Source organism: Syngnathoides biaculeatus, chromosome 3, assembly GCF_019802595.1.
Source record: "Syngnathoides biaculeatus isolate LvHL_M chromosome 3, ASM1980259v1, whole genome shotgun sequence".
Lineage (NCBI taxonomy): Eukaryota > Metazoa > Chordata > Actinopteri > Syngnathiformes > Syngnathidae > Syngnathoides > Syngnathoides biaculeatus.
The window spans coordinates 20,369,858-20,395,951 of NC_084642.1; the positions used below are offsets into that span (position 1 = coordinate 20,369,858).

Consider the following 26,094-nt stretch of genomic DNA (forward strand, 5'->3'; position numbering starts at 1 on the left):
ATTTTTTCGGGTGTCCAATTAATGTTGCATGTTTTTGGGATGTGGGAGGAAACCGGAGTGCCCGGAGCAAACCCACGCAGGGACGGGGAGAACATGCAAAGTCCACACAGGGAGGGCTGGGATTGAACCCATGTTCTCAGAACTGTGAGGCTAACAATTTCCAGCTGAGCCATGGTGCTGCTCTTGTAACTGTCTTTGTTGTATGATTTAACAATTTCACAATTGTTTATTGGGTGGCATTTGCTTGTACAAATGGATCGGGCAGTACCAAGTTTGTTTGGTTTTCCAAGTGAAACAGGAATAGGTAATTATTGCATCTTTCCTCTATCAATGATTTGGCCCTTGTCTCCATCCATCCATTTTCTTAGCTGCTTATCCTCACAAGGGTCCTCTAGCATTCCATTGTGCAATAAGAAATTGGCTACATTGTGACCGCCACCTTTGATTTTGGATTTGATCTGCAGCCATTTGCACATTCCAGGTATAATTGAAGCCAATCAGCGCTGTACCGAGTCTGCGCCAAAAGATTACTTGGCCTCAGGACACAACAGGGCGGCGGGCACAGAACCATTTTGTTTGATGGAAGTTTGGATACTGACTCATCTTATCAGCACGCGACTGTAAACCCATTACTGCTGCACAGTGAGTATCCATCTGTCCATTTTCAATAGCGCTTGCTTTCTTGAGGGTGGCAGGTGAGCTGGCGTCAGCCACAGTTGACTTTGGACAAGACCGGCAAATCATAGGGCACATATGGACCAGCCGGCATTCACACCCATATACAATTTTGAGTCTTCCCTGGACCTAGGTAACATGCATTTTTTGGGGAATGTACAGAAAGCTGTGAATATTCATTGCAAACTCCACACCGTAGACTCTAACCCAGGACCTTTCAACCACGAGGCAGATGTCCTGACCACTGAGTAATTTTATTCAATTTGGTTGTTTCATGTGAACCAGTGGGGTAGTTCTGTGCTTAAAAGAAACAAAAAACAAAACAAAAAAATTGCACATCCACTAGACACAACATTAGGTACACCGAGGTCAATGCAAAATGACTGGTCAAGTGACTCCACATTCATACATTACTTTCTTGACGTGCCAATTATGGCACGTCCAATCAAAGTTGAGTGTGATTACCCATGTCAACGTGTCCCTAATATTTTGGCTAGAGTGTATATAGAACATTTCTTATCTCATTTTAATCACCCTGAATCCAACATAACATCACATCATAAAAAAAATAACACATCCAACCATGTGTTATTTTGCAATGATGACTTCACGGGTGTGAAGTCCTTTCTTTAGCATTGCGCGTTTAACAAGTTGCAGGTCCCTTTACAGCAGGATGAAAGTGACGAGATAAAATGGCCGACTGACTTCCCACCCCTCCCCCCCAAAAAGCCTTTCAAGTGTCCGTCAAAGACTTTTCTATGAGCGGAAAAGTTTCCTGGTGGATTCCCCGCCCTGCGCGAACGACTCTGCACACACCTGGTGGAAGGCTCGCACGCACACATTCCAGCACTTAAAAGATTGCACGCTCACGCCATCAAAGTTACAACCTGTTCCGTTTTTTAAACACGCAAATATTCACACGTGATAACCCCACAACTCGACAGGCAAGACAGACCAGGTGTCCATACATAGGAAGCAATAAAAATCACAGTAGACATCACCTTAATAAATGTACCTTGTTCCTAGTCACAGGTTTACATGGTCACATGTTGCTAAGCAGAGTTTTTTGGCCTCCATCAGGCCACTTGTGGGGCGGACAAGCAGTTTTTCACAGCATCCAATAATTTATTATTATTATTTTTTTTTTCAAATAGAACTCATTGAAGAGCGACATTGTGTGGCGGGTCCTTCCACACAGCTGTTGCGGTTTTCCGCATTCAGACAATTAAATGTGTGCTGACTTCGCCGTCTCCTGAGGACACAAAAGTGGGTGGTGGGGTGGCGGTGTTGCGTGGTGGGTGTTGTATTTTACACTCCATTTACTCAATAGAGACCTACCTCGGAAGCCAGCAACTCGTCTTCCTTACACACACACACACACACAAAATGCATAGGAAAAGCAAAGCACCAAGCTACAGTTAAAGTTTAAACTAGTACAGCTAGTTACTGCACCTTCTTGGATATTAGTCTCGTGACAATGATACTGACTTTGTAGTGTGCGCCCCATTTTATCAGCTGTTATTATTATTGTGTGTATTATTGGTGTGTCTTTGGGGAGAAAGGGGGACAAAGAGACTTGGTGGTGGAACCCCAAAATACAGGAAGTCATACAAAGAGATTAGCGAAGAAGAAGTGGGACACTGAGAGGACTGAGGAGAGGCGAAAGGAGTACATCGAGATGCGACGTAGGGCAAAGGTAGAGGTGGCAAAGGCTAAACAAGAGGCATCAGTGACATGTACACCAGGTTGGACACGAAAGAAGAAGAAAAGGATCTCTACAGGTTGGGCAGACAGAGGGATGGAGATGGGAAGGATGTGCAGCAGGTAAGGGTGATTGAGGATAGAGATGGAAATGTGTAGACTGGTGCCAGTAGTGTGCGAAATAGATGGAAAAAATACTTCGAGAAGTTGATGAATGAAGAAAATGAGAGAAGGAAGAGTAATAAAGGCAAGTGTGAAGGACCAGGAAGTGGTAATGATTTAGAGACGGTGGCACTGAAGAAACAACAGGAAGCACAACTTGAGGTAGCAGAAATGAAGATGCTGAGGTTCCTCCTCGGAGTGAACAGGTTGGATAGGATTAGAAATGAGCTCATTAACGGGACAGCCAAAGTTGGATGTTTTGGAGACAAGGTTAGCGAGAGCAGACTTCGATGGTTTGGACATGTCCAGAGGTGAGAGAGTGAGTATATTGGTAGAAGTGTGCTGAGGATGGAGCTGCCAGGCAAAAGAGCGAGAGGAAGACCAAAGAAAAGGTTGATGGATGTTGTGAGGGAAGACATGAGGACAGTGGGTGTGAGAGAGGAAGATGCAGGAGATAGGCTTAGATGGAAAAAGGTGACACGCTGTGGCGACCCCTAACGGGACAAGCCGAAAGGAAAAGAAGATGATTATTATTGTTGTTTTTGTTGTTGATGATGATGATGTATTCTTTTGTCACACAAAAAAATTTTCGGCCCATTTTTGCCTTTGACCGTGTTAATCTTGAGGACATTCAGGACAAAAGATTCGCTTGAGTGTCTGATTACACAGGCAAGTCAGTGCAAAATGGTTTTCTTTAATCCCCCCCCCCCCAACGTGTGCCTGGAAGGTGATGTTAAATATTCACAAAATTAATGAGACAAAGGTGCAGCACAAACGCTTTAAAACAAATCCAACCACCTGTAAAATACAGTGGAACATAATGTAGTTATTATTTCTTACATAATCCAACCTGATGTGATGTCTTTTAGACCAAAGCAACGTTACATAACGTGAGAGTGCATCCGGAAAGTTTTAACAGTGCTTCACTTATTCCACTTTTTTTATTTTGGGTCACAGCCTTATTTCAAAATGGATTAAGCTCCTTCCTCCTCAGAACACACAATAATGACATTTTTACAAAAAAATCAAAACACATATTGAAAACTGCTCACCTAGCCAGTACCATCCCCGCAGCGGCGTATCATGAAGGCAATAGCATCAAACCCTGTGAAAAATTATGGAAATTACAATTATTATCGGTTGCATGGCTGGAACAACTGGTTGGACCGTTGGCCTCACAGTGCTCAGTACCGGGGTTCAATCCTGGCCCCGCTTGTGTGGAGTTTGCATGTTCTCCCCGTGCCTGCGTGGGTTTTCTCTGGGCACTCCGGTTTCCTGCCACATCCCAAAAATATGCAATATTAATTGGACACTCTAAATTGCCCCTAAGTGTGTGTACCCATCTGTAGTTTGCATGCTTGCAGAACTGATGTCTGGTGAGTTTTTTCCCAATTTTGGTCAAAATCTCAATTTGCCCGTTCTAGAGTTTTCATCATATCCTCTCGCTTCTCTCGTGACATCATAAAAAAGCACGTGTGGTTCAATGGTTGGTTTGCGTGCCACGGCCGCTGTGGTTTGGCTCCCAAACGTCAACAAGCAGTCCTCTGTGGCTTGCTGTAAGAATTGTTACAACTTGTACTTTTTTTTTTTCCAAGGGAATGTACTAACACGTATTAAAATCTTCATCAATCGAAGATAAACTTTAATTATAGACGTTTGCAGTCAGTCACGCGAATGCAGGGCGACGATATCGTTGGCTGCTTTGGGATTGGCGGGGTTAAACAATATTGTTTGTACTGTACACATGTTAAAACTTCCTACTGTAAAAATGACAACATTTTACTGGCAGTAGCGATCATGTAAAATATCATAAAGCAATCCAGCGTAGTACTGTTCATTAATATCCAATACTGGTAATATTCAGTAAAACACTCTGCTTATTTATTTAGATGACTATGACTACATTTAGATTTCCAGAAATGAATTAATATTGACAGTCTGTTCACAGTATTTTTCATGTAATTTTTCAAGATGTATTTTTGTCAAAACTGTTATTATTATTGATGATAATAATTATATTTTTACATTATATTATTATGATAATCACTATTATCATCATAATCACTGATAAAAACTGAACAAAGGTTAAGAACATTAAAAAAAAAAGAATATAATGAAAAACTCAACTATTTCCATAGTTCCATTCATAAATTCTAGATATAGATCATAGATTCAGGACCCACAACTTATACAGTTATCTGAAGCATTTCTTTGTTTATTTTGACCTAATTTGTGCTTCCAGATCACAAAAACCCATCAAAATCAGGAAATCCAAATATTAAAATCCTGTGAAGAAATAATCTTCTCAGTTTTTCATCCATTCATCCATTTTAAGAGCCAATTGTCCTCACAAGTGTCGCGGGAATGCTGGAGCCTATCCCAGCTATCAACGGGCAGGAGGTGGGGCACACCCTGAACTGGTTGCCAGCCAATCGCAGGGCACATGGAGACAAACAGTCGCACTCACACACACCTAGGGGCAATTTAGTGTCCCATTAATGTAGCATGTTTTGGGGAGGTGGGAGGAAACCGGGGTGGCTGGAGAAAACCCACGTAAGCACGGGCAGAACATGCAAACCTCACACAGGGAAAGCTTGGATTGAACACGGGTCCTCAGAACTGTGAACCCAACACTTTCCAGCTCCACCACGGTGGCGCCCTCTTCTCATTTTTTGTAGAAAGAAAAAAAGAAATTAGAGTTATATTCAATCAATTACAGTCCGGTACTTTCAAAACGATACATTACTTTTCAGTACTTGGTTGGGTTTCCATTGGCTTTAATTATTGCCTGGACGTGCCGTGGCATTTCACCAATCAACCTGTGGAAGCCCAGATTTTCTCTAATACCTCAATCGGGTTTAGCACTCAACTTCAGTGCAACAGTTGCACTACTATAATATTGCCCTTGTATTGATTTGGATGTCAGCTGCCTCTCCCAACTTTGTAGGGAAGGTACAGTCGTAGCAATATCGGCGGATATTTTATTCTCATTGAAAATCACATGCAATTCTCATCTGTCGGGAACGTTGCATGGTGTGTTGGGCAAAATGTTGCCTGCACGCTATAGCTAGCGTGAGGAGTGTGGCTGCAATTGCAACCATTAAAAAAAGGACTGATTATATATGGCCTAATATATTTGGAATGTTGAAAAATTGTGACGTGCCATAACAGGTTTTTGCCAAACAAATGAAAAGTTTCTGAGTGACTAATATAGATAGCGCTTTTATGTCAACGACTTTAAAGGTGGTTAGTAATTGTAAAAGTGTTGTAACACGCCGAGACATTAAGTCATTTATTGGAGCGCAACAAACAAAAAAGTAGCAAAAAAACATTTAGATAGCAGCTCGAGTGTACTTTCCTCGATCCGGAAACGCGTTCAAACACGCAGCGGCAACGCTGCAAAACACCTTCCAATACTACATGTGAGTCCGTTTATTTCATGTTTATTGTCAGGTGAAAAAGACAACACCCGAGAATGGCTGTCTGATAGTAGCAAACATGTCACAAACATCCAATTAGGGGTAAAAAGTACGACTTGCAGGGGTTCTGCAGTTCCTATCGGTATTTTACTCCCTTTTCTGTTTTTCACATTACGCAGTCCACTTTCCAGTAAAAATGATAGCTTACAGTCGTGCTGTATTATTTTAATGTTTTGTTCTTTTGCTCCCATGGTACATTGCGTTTGACAGGAGTAGACCTCATCTGAAAAATCATCTAATGCTTCCTGTTTTACGGCAAAGGCTTAAAGTGTAGCATATAATGTTTTCTTCATCCACAGTATAAATGAGGAAAGTATCACATCTTATATTGCATTTGTTGTTCTTTTCATCTAATTTAATTGACCATACTTCACATTTTGAGTTGAACATTGATTTTATTTATTGGATAAGGGTGTTTTACAAATTTTTAAAAACTATTGTCGGTTTGTTTTTTTTTTTTTTGCTGAGTCGAGAAATTATCAGATTCATAAATGTGAATTGTTGTAAGAGCTTAAAGGTCAAGTGTCATCCCTATAAACATTCTAAAATAGATATTGTAACGAAAAATACAGATAACATTATTATTCACTTCAATGTCTATACGAAAAAATAAATATGAGCGTAGAGCGCGTCATCCATGCACAAAGTTGCGAAGTGTCATTCGAAAACATCCAAGTGGTCACCATATTGGCGGCATCTACTGTCCATGACGTCACCCCGGACCTTCGCCATTGGAAACACGCGGTGGCCCCTACTGTGAGAGACGAACAAGCCCCTTCTGACACGGAAGCTCTTTTCGAAGAAGAGAACATCTCACAACCGAGTGAAGTTACCGCGGCAATATTACCTTATTGTTTCAAGCCATATTTAGATGATATGCGGATCACGGCTAAACGGCCTCACCGTCCAATCAACTTCCGCGGCAGAGATGAGGCATCACAGGCCGCCGCGCGACGAGCCACCTCGGCCGGCATGGCCGAGCCAGCCACCAGCCTTGTCGGCGAGCTCAACACAGAAGCCGTCCAACGCGTACATCGACATATTTAGCACCCATCATATGTACGCAGAACTTTTGTTCCGTTATTAGATGGGTTACGTGGTCCCCCCCAAACTATTATTTTTTTTAATAGATGTATGCACATCGACACATTTAGAACCCCTGTCATACGTACGCGAAGCTTTTGTTACATTATTAGAGACGGATTACATGGTCCGTCCCAAACTATTATTTTTTTTAGTAGCTGTATACACACCTACCTGTCATTTGGAACCCACAAAGCTCTCGTCCTCTGCACCCTTGCAATCCATTTTTCACAATGAACAGGGTCTCTTGTAAACTTATGAAGGGTAAAGCCATCCTCCAGAGTGTTCGAGCAATGTTCAGCAATGCAACGAGGCAGCATTTTGGCTAACACGAAGGAACAACGAGCTACCTTCCCACAGGTAAAATTAATAGAACAAATGAGTCCGTAGGAGGGCGCTCCTGCCCTGTACGTCACTTCCTGCTTCTTCTCGAAAACAAATCGCTCGAGAGGATTTTCATGGCGCGAGTTACAAAAAGCCATAATGTTTTGTGGTGAAAAAAGGCTGCCGTTTTTTTCAATAATAACATACTAAAAATCATGATTTTCATGACAGTGGCCCTTTAATTGTTTTGTGTGTGTGTGTGTGTTTTGAGGTTTCTTGTATACGTTGCACCCAGAATACTGTGTATCACATCATAAAGGTATATGTAAACACAAATAAATACTAAACATCATACATGGTCATCTCTGTTACCGCTTGAGGAGATCTTGTATAAAACAAGAGAGGAACAAATTCATGTCATATTTCTAAGTTGTTTTGTCCCAGTCGCCCTAACCATAGCGAAGAGCTTCTACCTTCTACCCGCCCAAGCAGAAATGGAAGTTGGTTGTGCATAACTACAATTATCTAACAACAAAATGGTGGCTAGTGAAAATGCTGAGTGACTAATAATTCTGGGAAACCACTCGTCACAATGGCTGGTAGGCAAAAAAAAGTTCATTTTAAGCTCTAGGTTCCGAAACAGCTAAAGTGCCTTAATGCAATTGTCCGTGGCTTTCAAAGGCTAACCCACAGCCAAGTGAATCAATTCAACACCAAAAATCCAGCTAAATCACTAAATAATAGGTTTGCTTAGCTATTATAAATGCATAGCAAACAGTAAAGTACTGTTGTTAATACCAAAATGAAACCAAATATAAATGTTTGTTAAATTAAAATAAATGAATCAAAATAGCCCGAGACACGAGTGAAGATAAGCAGTACAGAAATGGACCGATCAAAACAGTAGAACACAGAACACTCCTGTGGGGTGTATACTTTGAATACTTTTTGTGAACGTGCTCGCCTCTGAGCATTTAAAAGACTCGTTAAAGCAGGCATCAAATGCGCCGCCATGGGCCAGGTCAGAAGGTCAGCGGCGTTGGGAGACGAAACAGTCTTGCAGACGTAACCGTCTGGTTTTGGAGAGCCGGCTCCCTCGCCGGTGTGCATGCGAAGCGCTCGTAAACGGCGCGGGAAGCCGAGGTGTTTGTAGCCCGATCGCCCGGGGCCAGGGGAGTTTACACAATGTGCTGCGATTAATCCGCCCTCGCTGGAATTGTGCTGTTCAAGTCTTCCATAACAATGCCTGCCATGTTGTAACATTCCTGTGAAAGGAAGCACGACTGCTCATGCGGGGCCTAATTTGCATGGTAAACAAACGGCAGCGTTTGAACCGCATTTGCGTTCAAGCAACGTATTGTTTCTCACATGCATGCAAAGAGAGACTGCAACGATGAATTGGCTTTGCGAAAGCCTCCGCTAGCCATATTTTCTGCTAGCATTAGTAGCCACTGACACAGGTGCATTGAATCATTTTTAATTGGTTGCCAAGCATGACAGTAATGGGGTGACCGGTTAAAGCTAGTTACTTTTAGCTATTTGCTAAGAATTAGCTCGATGTAAGCTCTTTGCAAAATATATGAAACATTTTTCTCAGAATGTTACATTTTTATTCTTAAAAATACATTTAATTTTTGAAAGCGTACAAGCATTCTTTAAGCAAAAAAGAGTCCACTTTTTTTTCCTCAAATATGCTATATGACTTTGTTTACATTAATTGGACACTCTAAATTGCCCGTAGGTGTGTGCGTGACAACCAGTTCAGAGTTTACCCTGCCTCCTGCCTGATGATAGATGAGATAGGCTTCAGCATTCCCGTGACCTTTGTGAGGATAAGTGGTTCCGATAATGGATGGATGGATGTTATGTTATGAGTACTTTCTCTCTCTCGCTCTCTCTCTCTCTCTTGCTCTCTCGTGTGCACGTGCTTTCTCACGCGATGTATGTTTATATAGTGTACACATAAACACGTAAAAACCTCATTATTCTTAAATATTCCATCTTTTTACCCCTGGAATATACAAATATGTCGTCATAAAATTCTCATTATTTTTATCAAAATTATACAATTTTGTTGAGTAAAAGGCAAAAAAAAATCTGCCAATATTCTGACTTCTTTCTCATAATAGTCTTTAATACATCCAACATGTTTTTTTTGTCTTTCAAACATCCAACATTTTTCTTGAAAATGTATGTCTGAATATTTCCTCAAATATTTCAGTTTTTTTTTATCTGTGAAATATACACATTCAGTCCTCGACAAGTTTTATCATATTACAACTAAAAAAACATGTTTGTATAATTGTTTTTCAACTCTTGATTTGTTTTGTGTAATATTGCAGCTTTTGTCTTGAAAATTCTGTATATCATTTTTTAATCTAAAATATGTGATTTTATTTTCAAGTATTCACTGTTTACTGTGAAAATAAAGACGTTATGATGAGTTTGTTTTTGTAATATGGTTTTTATGACATTTCAAATATCCTTTTTTCCCCTCCATGTAACATTTTTGTCTCAAAAATATTCTACTTTCTTAAAAATGCAAGACTTTTTTCCCCAATATATAGTCGAACTGTTTATAGAACAACTTGACTTTAATCTAGTAAGGTAATTTCTTTCCTGTGGCCCTTTGTAGAGAGGGCGTGTCCTGCACACACACACACACACACACACGCACACGCACACAGGAAAGCAAGCAGGCCCTCAGCATTGTGCCTGGGGCGAGTCACTGCAATTTACGAATGAGTTAGCGTGTCAAGGTAGCGTGTCTCGCCGACAGACCACGCCTGCACCTGTCAGGCGTTACGTGCAGAAGAGCATGTGTGCGTGTGTGCGTGTGTGTTGCATACCCAAGTGATGATGGAAATGATTTTTTTTAGGGGTATAACATACTGTATACATTTGTATATCCTGTCACCTTTGTTGACATGTGCCACGATCAAAGTTTCTCTGTGCCAACTGTCACATTTTGTGTGTCACTGATTCAAAACACGCTGGGGCCTACATCCGACCTCACAGTGCTGCATAGTTCAAGCGTGACCTGCAGTTTTAAGTCTTCAGAGTAGAAATGATGCATTCTCAGATACATCATAAAACCTTTATTAACTGTATATGCCGTTTTAACCGTGCACACATTCGTGACTCACATTGCACTTGACCCCTATGGGCCCTCTCACAGGTGGTGAGCCCATGTCACCGTTTGCCATGGGTGCAGGCCCGGCGACGAGGCGCTCGCCTTCGAGCCCCACCTTCAGCCCTGCCCCGGTGACGTCCGGGCAAGGGAAACCTGAATCTATTTCTGTATACCATCATGTAGGTCTTTTGGCCATGCTTTGTCTGGTCCCTCACCCAGAACCTGTTTGCCATTGATGTCCGTACTGGGGCACGAAGTCCCACCAATCTTAGCTCCTCGGATCATCGGGAGAGACAAACCCCTCCACCAGGACAAAGTGGCGGCTCAAGGAGGGGGTAGAGTACAATATTATAGCAAATCCATATAAAAAGCTAAAATTTTTGACAAATTCTTAAGTTTATCCCAACTTGTTTAGCAATTTTGAGTTCCAACTGGATACCATTAGTTGACTACAAGGTTTGTTGAATTGGGGTCCATTCCATTCATTTTTGGCTGTAATTGGTAACATTTTACCATTTTTTGGTAGGCTCTTCTCATTTTCTCCGACCCTGCAATCGGGCGCCCCTCCGGCGTCGCCCTGCAACCCCCGGGCCACGCTTCGGATCGCATGACAAGCGGCCCACGGAAATGAGCTCATCTCTCCTTCTCTTTCTGCCACTTGACACGCACCCTTTCTTAGTTCTTACTTATTGAGTGAATTGTTTCCTGTTGTTTTGGGGCCCTGATTGTCTGTGACCTTGGCAACCTGTGGAGAGATGGCTGTCATGGGAGTCACGCACGCACACACCTCAAAACTGATTGGCTGACATTCGCAGCTATACAGAATGCCACATGCGTGGTAACTGGGAGGATGACATTTCTAGGTTTTAGGCTTATGTATGTTAATGTATGTATTAATGCACACATGCACACACATGCGTCATGCACAACCCAGTCTGATGACCATACATCACATTTCAGACAGTCCGCGCGATTGTGTTTGTTGAGTACATAGTAGTGGTGAGTGCAAATCCAAGCAAGCCCATCCCCCTTTCACTCTGCAATTATCCCCCCAAGCTGTTTTTTTTTTTATCTCTGACCTCTGCTACCTACACTTCTCATAATGACAGCCAGCCACGCAAGGGTTCAATGGTGTGTGAAGATTTACATTTACGCGTGAGTATGCATTTGTGTGCAGGAGTGTATGTGAAAAAAAGAAAGAAGAAAACATTTATGGCCTGTCATTGGTGATGACCTATTGAAAAACACATGGAAGAGTGGGATTTCACCAGAGTAGCCTCCTATGGACAATATGACCTTCAATAAAAAGAATAAAAAATTATACAATGTGTGAAAAACAGATGCTATTTAAAAACCTTTGTTAGGGGAAAAAAAGTTTGATAATGGGTCACAATTTATGAGAATTAAAGGAGGACTTTGTTGAAAAACATGGGAATGGGAGCATACACTAAAAGTTACTAGATGAGAGTTCAGTGTTTCTTTTAATGCCAGAGGTATCCACAGAATTCACCAAGAAACATCTCTAAATTGGAAAAGTGTTATCGCAATTCCTCTCTCGCTCAGACCTTCCAATGAGCCCGGCTGGATAACTGACAGCCAATCAGCGTTTGCCACGCCTGCAGTGCGTCCTGTTCTGACCCCCCATTGCTCGTGGATAGGTATCACCGAACAGAGAACGTCCCCTGTCTGGCATTTTCTGGCCAATTTTTATGAAAATTAATTACACACAAACAAAACAAAAATAGCATAATGCACAATGTTCAAGCCTGTGCATTTGAGCCAGAATACACACAGGTGGAACTTGACGTGTTGGAGAGGGGGGCGTGGCACTGACGGAGGAGCATAACAATGACAAAACATGGACCTCGGAGATGTTCCAGACAGGCTCATTTCCAAAGACTGGTGTTCGTGCTCTCTTTGTGACCTAATGCCAACTGTGGCAGAATGCCAGTGTTGTCGTGAATTTGAAAAGGTCGAACAAAAAATGGAGCTTATCGGAATGAACTTGGATCATGATCAACATGTCTGTATAACTACCTCAGATAGATACGAAGTTGTTTGTTTGGACAAAGACGTGTTACATATGAATTTACTTATGATCCATGACAGTTTGATGTAAGGACCATTTGTACATCCAGTGGAAAATCGGTGAGTACACATTTTTAACGTTCTTGGAATCCTATGTGAATGCTACGTGAATGCTATGTGAGCTATATGAATGCTATGGACTATGTCCAAAGTTTATTAAAAATGTGATCTTATTTTCTGAGTACAGCATATGACTATCAAATGGTTTATTTATATCTGGAACATAAACTGAAAAAAAGGGACTTCCCGAAAGTGATTACATGTACATATCCATCGATCCATTTTCTTAGCTGCTTATCCGCACGAGGGTCACAGGAGTGCTGGAGTCTATCCCAGCTGTTAACAAGCAGGAGGCAGGGTCCACCCATACAGACACAGGGAGAACATGCAAACTCCACACAAGGAGGTCCGGGATTGGACCCGGGTCCTCATAACAGTGAGGCTAACACTTTACAGCTGCACCACCATGTATGTTGTTGCTTATACAGTACCGGCACGCGAGGCTATCGCTAAGCGGCTAATAACCAGTAATGGTTAGATTCGTGCAAATATCCCTGGCTGACAAAAGAGCCTCAACTGTGACAGCCACAGCTTTATCCTGACAGTTTGACCCCACGGGAGGTTAACGAAGGACAAGTTTGGGTGCGTTTTCTCAGTTTTGTTGCAGTTTGGTGCACAACACGTCAGCATCTTGGCCTAGCTGGAACGAATGGTCTGTAGTGCTAAGCACTGGCAACGTCATGGGGTGGGGTCAAAGATGTTTCTTCCGGGTCTGGCTGTGAAAGCTGGCACATATCCAGATAATGCATGGATTTCAAAAATGTTCTTTATTTTAAGTTTTTTTTTTCAATTAATGTCCAAAGTATATGTAATAACAATATTTCTTCACTGCAATTGGCTGGCAACCTGTTCAGGGTGTACCCCGCCTCCTGCCCATTGACACCTGGAATCAGCTCTGTCAAGTCCCATCGGAACGAGAGTAGGACCCAAATGCAGGACTCGGAAGATGTAAAATAGCTCAAGGAGACACGTTTATTATATGCAGAGGTAGGGGATCGAGCAGGCAGTCCGGTGCGGCAGTGGTAGTTGGGACGTCGGGCAAAGAGAGCAGGTCAGCGGGCAGGCAGGAGTCGGTACACAGGGGAACAATCAAAGCAGGCAGAAGTATCGAAGGAGTCAGGCTTACAAGGTTGGTCGGAGAACATGCGAAGGTCGGTACACACAGGTTCGATCAGGGATACCGGAGCACACGAACGGGACATGAAGATCAACGAACTGGCGCCGGCCAGTTGTCATCGCGGTCATATAAATCCACAGCATAATCAGGCTGCATGAGGCGCAGGTGTGCACCTTCGCGGACACCCGCACAGCTCGTGCTGGAGCGGCAGGATCATGACAAGCTCCAGCATTCCCCGTGACCCTAGTGAGTATAAGCATGAAGAAAATGGGTGGATGGATATTACTTCAGATTGAAGGCTTTTGTACATATGAATTTTGGGCAAAGGGTTTTGAGAACATTTCAAGTTATAAAAGTTAAAATTATAGTACAAAAGTTGCAATTTGTAAGCATAAAAGCCTTCTAAAAAAGTATTTTTTTTAATTAAACAAACATATTATTTTATAATTGGAAAATATCGAACAGACGTGGTCGGGTCAGTGTGCTCCTTAGCGCCATCCTCTGGTTATAAGTGATAAAATAAATGGTTAAAAAAACACGTTTTTAATAAGCTATACATTTCTGAAAATGTGGTCGTATTAGATAAAGTCAAAATAATGCAACAAAATGTTTAATTTTTCTATTCATGAAAGAATATATGTTTGTTGTACAGGCTAGATTAAACTAACAATTTCATGAGGAAAAAAGTAATAATATATTGACAAAAAGCATTCTGATGTTTTGATTAAAAAAAAAAATCTTAATCCAACCATGAATGTATTTTTTTTCTAAAAGATAAAGACACCGTTTTCAAAATAGATTTAAGTATTTAAGGAAACATTCTTCAGTAACAAATAAAAGCAATAATTTTACCAAAATAAAGTCTTTTGTTCAAGAATGTTGAAAAAAACCACTGCAATGTTGAAAAAGGGTAAATTTGAACGGAATAAATTCGTCTTTTTCCTAAATTAAAAAAAAAAGGATTTCCCAAGGATCCAGACAAATGTCTAGGAAAATATTTTTTGTTGCAATGTTATGAGACAAAAATTTGCAATTTTACCATAATAAAATTTTATTTTATGTTTTGAAGAGAAACATAATTCGCTCGGGCAAATTCATGGAAAAAAAATTGAAAATATTAATTTGGATGACGGGTTTGAAATGAAGAACTGTGAGAATCTATGATAAAATTACATGGAAATATTAACATAAGCATTGAATTACGATCAATTCTTTGTTCCTGGAAAATGAACCTCAGTGACACTATACTGCATTGATTTTAGAAATGTGGTATTACTTGTGTAATGACAAATAATCACAACCTTTTTTTTTTTTTTACCGTTCAGTCGTAGTTTAACTTTGGCGTAAAATGATTTACATTAATAGTTTAAGAAGTGTTTGTTTTCAAGTATTTGATTTCAAAATTTCTGTACAATATATTTGAAAGAAATCATTATCCAAGTACTGTACTTAATTTAATGCAGCCCTTTGTGTGTCAGGAAGGGCATCCGGCATAAACACATATGAGCGTCGAGTCGTGGTTCGGGTTAACAACGTCCGACCCCGGGCACCGTCAACGTGCAGGGCGTTGGTTGAAATTTAGCTACTCCGGCTGCTTTTATCTTTCAAATTTCTCGTCCCACTAATCAGCTTCACAAGCGCTCCCCCCAACCCCCCCCCCCCCCAATTATCTGATGGACGTTGTGATTAGCAGAGAACACCGCGCTTGTTTGTTATTTCATTCATCCTGACAAAAAACAAACAAAGCATCGCAAAGCATTTCCTACTTCAGCCCTTCAGCTTGCGTCCTGTATACACGACATTTAATGTTTGGGTTAGAAAACAAGATGCAGTCGTGTTTTTCTTCTTCTAAGCCTTCCTGATATAGAAAATAAAACTGCCATATTTGCATTTTTCTGATTTTTGCTCGAGAGTCATCTAAAGTTTTATTGCTGCATAGATAGATAGATAGATAGATAGATAGATAGATAGATAGATAGATAGATAGATAGATAGATAGATAGATAGATAGATAGATAGATAGATAGATAGATAGATAGATAGATAGATAGATAGATAGATAGATAGATAGATAGATAGATAGATAGATAGATAGATAGATAGATAATAAGGGAGGCGCAAAAGGCTAAGAATGCAAAGGCCATATGAAAGAATGGACACACAAAAAACTTTTTTTTAAAATCTCAAAACACCACAACTTTTCTTTCTGTAAAAATACTTTATTCCTGTAGAAATACTATTTACTTCTCATATAATTGTCTTCATAATATTTTTTCTGCTAAAAACGTCATTTCACTTTTTTTAATACTATATATTTTCCTAGGGGTTTCAGTCACCTACTATTGGTTTTCATTTTGAGATGAGTTTTCACATGAAACAGTGACTTTAATTCTTTTCTTAGAACAAGTGTGACTTAATTCTAAAAGGAACCGCCCCCCCCCAAAAAAAAAAAACTTTTTTTCTTGAAAAGGGACCTGAGCTCATTGTACTGACACCTTTTCTTAGTGACATATTTTGCTCTTAATAGTCTTTTTTTTAATTGAACAAACGAGATCCTGAAAATATGACTTCATTTCCCGCGACAGACACGCTCGCACACACGCACACACACACACAGATTGCACTATGCAATGTCAATAAAAAATTGTAATTCCAAAGAAGCTTCGTGGTTTTCATGATTGCCTGCAGCAGGTGGAGAGAAGATGCTTGTCCTTTCAAGTCCTTTGTGTCCTTTCGCAATCCTCCATGTTTTTTTTTTTTTTTTTTTTTAAGAATTTCACCAGGGGCGTTCCAAAAGGATTCAGGTGCTGAACATGAGGTCCCCCTGGCCGGACCCCCACTCGGCGAAGTCCGCCTCCCCGCCGGAGGGAGAAGAGTCCAACAAGATGCCTTTCTTCTCTCCGAAGACCTTCTCCTGCAGCTCAATGATGTCGTTGCGGATGTCGGCCATCATCAGAAGCAGGAAGTCGAAAGAGCCTGGAGGACCCTGACGACAAATCGCTGTGATCAGTGTTTTTCTTCCCGGCAGAAAAGGTTGTTCTCGCATACTTGTAAATAATTGTCCCAAATCTCATGGTGAAACGAACAAAGAATATCAACAAGGTCAAGTCGGTCCTCCGATTGATGAATTCATAAATTAAGGAGGTGTCTCAATACTTTTGCCCACTTAGTCGATATCAACGCCACTGTAAATGTCAATTGTGTGAATCTATAATTCATGAAAGTTTACCTTTTACTCAACCAATCGATTTTCGTGCACCATGAATTATGTTTCATTTTTACTTATATATTTAGATAGATTTTATTTTTATTTGAAGAATAAAAAAATGTTTACCTGTATTTTCTTACCTTCATTTAAAAAAATTGCGTATTGAATATGCATGAATAAAATTTTCAATTAAATGTGCTGTCATTCTAAAATTAGTAAAGATTATTTTTTAAAATAGAATTTGAGTTTCAGTCACCCCCTTCTTATTTCTTGTATGCCTGTAAAAAGGTAAAAAAAAATACAAAAATATGCTAAATTAAGCCGCTACTAAACAACAAAATAATCTTATTTAAATAAAAAAAAAATAAAGATGTACACAGACATTTGTGTAACATTTGGGCCTTTAAAATGTACAACACACTTACAGGTGGACCACTAGGACCATTGGCTCCTCTCGCACCCTGAAAAAAGAAAATTGTGTATATTGTTAATACAATAAAATTCCACAAAAATCATGTATTCACATTTCATATTACAGAGGGTAATTGATGACTAAGGAATAAAATATTTTAGTGTTGTTGTAACTGCTACTTTGTCCACTAGAGGGAAGCAGTGCATCTCAAAGACACACGAATGTAAAAATGAGAAACTTTTATGAATGCGTGATGATATTGAATTGACCTTTGAGCCGTCTCTTCCGGGCGCCCCGGGTGGTCCCTTCATGGAGGATAAAACATAAGTTTCAAAATTTTATATTATTGCTTTCAATACACATGCCTAATATTACACATCTATACTGAATATGCAGTACTGCATTACTATTATTTATTTAAATAGATTTTTTAAATCTATTTATTTAGTTTTTTATTTTACCACTGGTCCTCTGCGTCCTCTTTTGATGTGCCTCAGATCAGGCTCTGGACCCATAGGCCCAATATCCCCCCGGAGACCCCGAGGCCCTGGAGGGCCTCCCCCGCCTGGGTCCCCTCGAGCTCCTGGTTCCCCTGGGTGACCTGTTGAGTGGTAGTTGGGTATTTTAGGTGGACCAGGTAGGAAGGAAGGAAGGTATGTCGTGTTAATAGACAGACTAGATATATATTTTGCGAGATTAGGTTCATACAGACATATGGGGAAATTAGGTAGGCAGGCTAGACTAGGTGGATAGGTGGATTCAGGTTGGTATTTTGGTAGATGAGGAAGGTATACTTGGTAGGTCGTCTATTAGGTTGGCGTATTAGGTAGGCGAGTAGGAATGTAGATTGAGTAGACTTTTGGTACAGTATGGACAATAGGTAGCTAAATCGCAAGATGAGGAACACAGATTAGGTACTCTACATGTACTGTTGGTAAAGGGATTCTATACATTGGGGATAAACTATGTAGAAGACATCACCTGGGACCCCAGGAGGTCCCGGAGGTCCAGGTAAACCAGGACGACAGGATCTTTCAGGAGTTTTTCCTGGCCTTCCACGATGAGGTTTAACACTGCGGCTGGCCAGGAGGTCAGGAACCTGCCATCAGACCGGCCGTTATGAGTGGATTAGCACTGTAACCATCATAAAACCACCAACGAGGCTACCTGTGAATTTGCCAGCTGTAGTTTTATTTGCAGCAGATTGCTTTTCATGTTGTTGAAGTCCTGGCAGGTAAAGGAGCAGGTGCCTGCACTCATCAGTGTGTCAGACTTCCCTGTTGAACTCACTGAAAAACAGGACAAACCAAATGAAAACATTCCATATATTTGGGATTTCAACGAGATGTACAACACAACAATGTAGCAATTCGCTTAGGAATTAACTTGAGAATGAAGATAGCGCTATGACCACCTCAGATTATGTACATGGAATATGGGTAGGTAGATTTGGTACATCCAGGTAGGTAGGTAAGGTAGGCAGGTTGATAACATAGGATAGGAAGGTAATTTACGTAGGTTAGTAGTTACAGTAGGTCGGGAGACATGTAGGCAAATAAATGAATAAATCAGTAGGTAGGTGGTCTAGTTCAGAGATTTAGGAAGGTTGGGACAACAGATTAGGTGTGTCGACATTACACAGGTCGGGGGGTTTGGGAGACATCGACTTAAGTAGACCAAATAACATTGATGGACCAGCCAGGAAATCTCTCTGGAGATGTTAACATGCAAATTTAGTTTAGTTTTGCATGAAGTGTGCCCCACACTCAAATGATACGACAAAGTTGATTACTGTATTGGTAATCAACATTGCAGTAAATTGAAGGCAGTATGAGGTAGTCAAATTAATACATCTTGATGCATTTCTGAAACTACAATGGGCATTTAAATAATCACAGAGTATCGATGTCCCCAGATCACTTTCAACTTCAGCGGTCCAGATAACTTAAGTGAAACAGCCAGAATACCGTGGTTATGTCAGCATCATTTGATTTAACTTTGCACAAACTTGATGGTCAGACCATGTCTCATAGAATTCAACGTGATTTTGAAGCTAGAATGAGACAGATTAGATAATTACATATTGTTCCGATATCAAAAAGGATTTTCATTACATTGTGCAGCATGTTGACAGCACAGTGGAGCAACTAGTTAGAGCCGTAAACTCACAATTCTGAGGACCGGGGTTTAAATCCCAGCCCCGCCTGTGTGGAGTTTGCATGTTCTCCTCGTGCCTGCGTGGGTTTTCTCCGGGCACTCAGGTTTCCTCCCATATCCCAAAAACATGCATTCATTGGACACACTAAATTGCCCCTGGGTATGATTGTGAATGCAACTGTTGTTTGTCTCCATGTGCCCTGTTATTGGCTGACAACCAGTTCAAGATGTAGCCTGCCTCCTGCCCGAAGATAGCTGGGCTGAGCACCAGCGATCCAGTGACCCTTGTGGGCATATGCAGCTTGGAAAATGAATGAATGAAGGTGTGGGATGTCCTCTTAGAATAGGAAGGATTTTTTTAAAAAAGAAATGCCAATTCAATACTGTTGGTTTAAGTCCAACTCATATGCAATGACAAAAAAGCAACACGCCCTGATTTTCTACCCCCATAATATGTGATCAACTTCTTGTGCTACATGTTGCTGTGCCTTTGGCAAACTGCGCACATGGCATGGATTTATTGCTGTGCTTCACGCTTTGGAGTTACAACATTAACAACATTCAGCTGCTCCACATAAGATGGATATAAATATATAGAATGACTACATGTCTACTGCAAATGCACTAGCTTTTTATATCTTTATAGCGCATAATGTGTTTCACATGCACAGGGTGCACCTGCAATAAAGGAAGTCTACATGTACTTTTAATTTTATTTATGCAGCACATTTTAGAATGCACACAGGCAATGTGGCCATTTATAGGGCAATCAACCATATAAGGTCAAAAACAAAATGGACACCACAAGCATTCACTATGAGGTAGTGATATCTCCAAATATCGGGACACTGAGAGGACTGAGGAGAGGTGAAAGGAATACATTGAGATGCGACCTAGGGCAAGGGTAGAGCTGGCGAAGGCTAAACAAGAGGCATGTGATGACATGTACTCCAGGTTGGACACTAAAATAGGAGAAAACAATCTCTACAGGTTGGCTGGACAGCGAGATAGAGATGGGAAGGGTGTGCAGCAGGTAAGGGTGATTAAGGATTGAGAAGGAAATGTGTTGACTGGTACCAGCAGTATGCTAAATGGAGGGAAAGAATACTTTGAGAAGTTGATGAATGAAGAAAACAAGGGAGAAGGAAGAGTAGACGAGGCAAGTGTGATGGACCAGGAAGTGCAATGATTAGTCAGGGGGAAGTTAGAAAGGCCCTAAAGAGGATGAAAAATGGAAAGGCAGTTGGTCCTGATGACAGATATGGAAGACATTTGGAGAGGTGACTTTGGAGTTTTTGAACAACTTGCTCAACAGATTAATAGTGGGTGAAAAGATGCCTGAACAATGGAGGAAAAGTGTTCCAGTGCCCACTTATAAGAACAAATGTGATGTGCTGGGCTGTGGGAAATACAGAGGAATAACATTGATGAGCCACACAATGAAGTTATTGGAAAGAGGAGCGAAGGCTAAACTTAGGACAAGCAACAGTATGGTTTCATGCCTAGAAAAAGTGATGCAGATGCATTATTTGCCTTGAGGATGCTTGTGGAAAAGTACAGAGAAGGTCGGAAGGAGCTACATTGTGCATTTGTGGATCTAGCAAGCCTATGACAGAGTACCCAGAGAGGAACTGTGGTACTGCATGCGCAAATCTGGATTGGCAGAGAAATATGTTAGAATACTACAGGACATGTACGAAGGTAGCAAAACAGTGGTGACGTGTGGCATAGGTGTGACAAAAGAATTTAAGGTGGCGGTGGGACTGCATCAGGGATCAGCTCTAGGCCCCTTCCTGTCTGCAGAGGTAATTAATGTGGAGACAGATGAGGTTGGACTGGTATACCCTTGGACCATGATGTTTGCAGGTACCATTGTGATCTGCAGCGAAAGCAGGGAGCAGCCAGAGGAACAGTTCAAAAGATGGAGGCTTGCAATGGAAAGGTGAGGACTGAAGATGAGTCAAAGTAAGACAGAATATACAATGAAGAAAATAAGTATTTGAACACCCTGCTATATTGCAAGTTCTCCAACTTAGAAATCATGGAGGGGTCTGAAATTTTCATCGTAGGTGCATGTCCACTGTGAGAGAGATCATCTAAAAAGAAAAATGCAGAAATCACAATGTATGATTTTTTTTTCATGATTTATTTGTGTGATACATCTGCATATAAGTATTTGAACACCTGAGAAAACTAATGTTAATATTTGCTACAGTCGCCTTTGTTTGCAATTCCACAGGTCAAACATTTCCTGTAGTTTTACACCAGGTTTGCACACACTGCAGGAGGGATTTTGGCCCACTCCTCCACACAGATCTTTTCTAGATCAGACAGGTTTCTGTGCTGTCACTGAGAAACACAGAGTTTCAGCTCCCTCCAAAATGTTTCTATTGGGTTTAAGTCTGGAGACTGGCTAGGCCACGCCAGAACCTTGATATGCTTCTTACCGAGCCACTCCTTGGTTTTCCTGGCTGTGTGCTTCAGGTCATTGTCATGTTGAAAGACCCAACCATGACCCATCTTCAATGCTCTGGCTGAGGGAAAGAGGTTGTTCCACAAAATCTCACAATATATGGCCACAGTGGACCTTTTTTCACCAAGCTGCTTGGCAATTTCTCCATAGCCCTTTCCAGCCATGTGGAGTTGTAGAATTTTGTCTCTGGTGTCTTTGGACAGCTCTTTGGTCTTGGCCATGTTACAAGATTGAGTCTTACTGATTGTATGGGGTGAACAGGTGTCTTTATGCAGCTAACGACCTCACCCCGGTGCATCTGATTCAGGATAATACATGAAGTGGAAGTGGACTTTTAATCGCGGACTTACAGGTCTTTGAGGGTCAGAATTCTAGCTGATAGTCAGGTGTTCAAATACTTATTTGCAGCTGTATCACACAAATAAATTGTTAGAAAATCATACATGGTGATTTCTGGATTTTCTTTTTAGAATATCGCTCTCACGGTGGACATGCACCTATGATGAAAATTTCAGACCCCTCCATGATTTCCAAGTGGGAGAAATTGCAATGTAGCAGGGTGTTCAAGTACTTATTTTCTTCACTGTACATGCGTGAATGAGAGGGGTGGAGGGGTCAGAGTGAGGCTACAGGGTGAAGAGATAGCGAGGGTGTATGACTTGAAATACTTGGGGTCAACAATACAGAGCAATGGAGAGTGTGGTAAGGAAGGGAAGAAATGGGTCCAAGCGGGGTGGAACAGTTGGCGGAAGGTGTCTGTTGTGTTATGCGACAGAAGAGTCTCCGCTAGGATGAAGGGCAAAGTTCATAAAACAGTGGTGAGGCTGCCCATGCTGTACGGATTAGAGATGGTGGCACTGAAGAGACAATAGGAAGCAGAGCCAGTGGGTGTTGGGGAGGAAGATGCAGGAGATAAGCTTAGATGGAAAAAGATGACACGCTGTGGTGACCCCTAAAAAGACAACCTGAAAGAAAAAGAAGAAAAAGATATATGAGAAAAAAATTGGTATTAGCTTCCCATCTTACGGTTGTGTATAGCGATGCAGGAATGCTGATCGGGAGCCAGAATGTATCCACTGTGGCATTGACACAGGAAGCTGCCGCCTGTGTTGACGCATTCATGCTCACACACGGCACCATCCGACTCCTCGCACTCATCGATATCTGGCACAAAGGAAAAAAAAAATCACAAAATAAATACTCGCAGTTCAAGTTCAAGACAAATAGTACCCCTCACCATATACATAGCATGATTACATACACATACATAGCCTGTAAGTGAAATACAGAGAAGGGATTCAATTTCACGATCCATGCTAATAAATAAATAGCTCTCATAAACCTTTGAATAGACGGCCGCACCACCACCACCACCCCCCATTTTGGGAATTCACAAAGCAGTAAATCACCACACAAGTGTGGACTGAGTATGAAAAAAATGAAAAAGAAGAAATAAAATGTGAGTAAATTAAATGCAAAGTAAATGTTAAAAAAAATTATGATAGCTGGGATAAGCTCCAGCACTCCCATGACCCTTGTGAGGATAAGTGGCTCATAAAATGGATGGATGGACAAATAAACAAATGAGCAAAATTGTAAAAAATAAAATAAATACAAAATTTGAAAATAATATAAATGTTATACAAAGTAAAAAATGAAATTATTAGAATAGAACTTTATTAAAATAAAAGCAAAAAATAACTTTAAAATACATTGGCTAAGTGAAAACATACAGTAAATAATGATGGAAACGAGTAAATGAATGAAACAAAAAAGTCAGTTTCGCATGCCCAGATCCTGCAAAATAGCTGTAACTGGGCCGGAACATGTCTTTGCTGGGTTCAGTTCTGTGATTCAGCCTTTGAAGTCTCCATGGGAACGCGGGCTTTTCGTGATACTGACCCAGACAATAAGGAGACAAGTGTCTTTGGTGTCTCTCTCGGTCGAAGCGATAACCTGGGTAGCAAGTGCACACCACCCGTCCAAAGTTGTCTGTGCACTGCTGTTCGCACGGCGACGCGGCGCACACGTCCACACCTGTGCAGAAGAAAAAAATATATGGAGGAAGACCGTGAAAATTTGGGGGGATGGGACAACACAATCCACGTCACAGTTCTGATGTCTACATACAACACTCCTTGATGGGGGGCCGTTCATTGTTGGTCTTTATTTAACTTTGAACTATTTTCTTTGCGAAATTTACTGTAAATTCTCCATGTTTCTCTCAAAATGGAAACCAGGTGAACAAGACCCACTTCTGGTCTTATTTTACTCTTTTATCTGTCGTTCAGTGTATTCTGTGTCAATAATCTCTTTATTAATGCAACCAAATACATAATGATTGACGATATATTGCACATGACGATCAAAAAGGAAGCACAAATGTTCATCAGCCTTGGCCGCTTTGTTGTCGACGCCAGCAGTGAGTTAACTCGGCTGACGTCATCGATCCAATGCGACAAAAAGGCAATGATGCGGAATTCTTTGGCGGGCCATGCACGTCAATGTGGTCTGCAGACCTTGTTTTAAGGCAGGATGTTTCCCAGCTATAAAGGCGCCGGCGCAGTGGCAGCACTGGATTGGAAAATGGGAATTCTGTGAACGCGTATGTATGTGTGTGTCTGCATGTGTGTGTGAGAACAAAAAAAGAAAACTTGAAAAGGAAGTGTGTTTTACCTACTTTCAGGTATGCATTGGCCCATAACGAACCTGAAGCCTTCACAGCATTTCCTCCTGGGGAAAGAAAAATGAGAACAACTAAGATGAATCATTGCCGTTATAAAAGAGGATTTAAAAAAAATATATTATTTTAACAAAGACCATGTCCAAAACCTTGGTGTACTGATAGATTCTGACCTGACTTTCAACATACACACTCACACACACACACACACACACACACACACACACACACACACACACACACACACACACACACACACACACACACATATACTGTATAACTTTATAAAACATACAAGAGCAAAGTCATCAAATTGTCCAACCCAGCTGTCAACAAGCAGGAGGCAGGGTACACCCTGAAGTGGTTGCCAGCCAATTGACCCCTCCGTGGATGTTGTGCAATCCGCATCACTGACCAATCAGAGGCCAGAGATCTGCATAATCTCAGACTCAAATATCAGACAACACTGGCTGGATGGTCCAGTATAGCTTCTGTTGGCGTTTTGTCGCGTATTTGGGTTCTTTAACAATAGATATTGCTAAGAGGTGTAGTCACGGACTTTATAATAGTGACGACAGGTATCCTGAAAGGCTAGTTGGTGGAGTTCAATTCGTACCCTTTCCAAAACCGAAGACCCAGTATGAAAAATGTCTTTGATGGATCAAACTTTGTGTAAGACCGCATCGTCAACTGAATCCATCAAAAATCAACCAGAACGGAAGACCGAGTACGAAAAATGTCTTTGATGGATAAAACTTTGAGGAAGACCGCATGATCAACTGAATCCATCAACCGGAACAGATATGTTTGCATGAAGGTAAACCCTAAATTTGATTTTCAATACATGTCTCATATAAATGAATTAGCAGTTCTTCGCTTGCATAACATAGCTAAGTGTGAATGATTGACACACTTGATCTGTGTTGAGCGATACTTTGCGAGTACCTGACTGCACAAACGTGTCTCTGTTGGGCGGCTCCCAAGCTAAGCTAAACCGGACTTTGTTAGCACGAAGGTATGCCCTATATTTGATTTTCAATACATGTCTCATATAAATAAATTAGCAGTTCTTCGCTTGCATAATATAACGACGTGTGAATGATTGTCACACTTGATCTGTGTTGAGCGATATTTTGCGATGATCTGACTGCACAAACGTGTCCCATTGTTCGCGGCTAATTAGCTAAGCTAAACCGGACTAGCAGTCCTAAAAGCCTTCGACGTGCACCGAGACACCAAGACTGAAGGAAGGATGTTTGAGGACACTAAAGTAGTGATTGTCGTACTCGGTCGGGACTTACGTAGGTTCGGCACTAATTCAAGAATAATTATTGAGGGG

The 26,094-nt window shown here is 41.2% G+C and overlaps 1 protein-coding gene across 1 annotated transcript in view; it reads right to left on the reverse strand.

Annotated features, from left to right (window-relative positions):
* Positions 1 to 16,052: 16,052 nt before the first annotated feature.
* The window catches only part of ccbe1 (collagen and calcium binding EGF domains 1), a 44,799-nt gene continuing 34,757 nt past the window's right edge, over positions 16,053 to 26,094 (reverse strand). The window contains exons 3-11 of the mRNA XM_061813978.1: positions 24,753 to 24,805; positions 23,975 to 24,109; positions 23,099 to 23,236; positions 18,610 to 18,731; positions 18,424 to 18,541; positions 17,904 to 18,043; positions 17,712 to 17,747; positions 17,456 to 17,491; positions 16,053 to 16,808 (exon numbers count right to left, since the gene is read on the reverse strand). Of these exons, the coding sequence (XP_061669962.1) occupies positions 16,623 to 16,808; positions 17,456 to 17,491; positions 17,712 to 17,747; positions 17,904 to 18,043; positions 18,424 to 18,541; positions 18,610 to 18,731; positions 23,099 to 23,236; positions 23,975 to 24,109; positions 24,753 to 24,805 (964 nt within the window). The 3' untranslated portion in view covers positions 16,053 to 16,622. The remainder of the gene's footprint in view (positions 16,809 to 17,455; positions 17,492 to 17,711; positions 17,748 to 17,903; positions 18,044 to 18,423; positions 18,542 to 18,609; positions 18,732 to 23,098; positions 23,237 to 23,974; positions 24,110 to 24,752; positions 24,806 to 26,094) is intronic.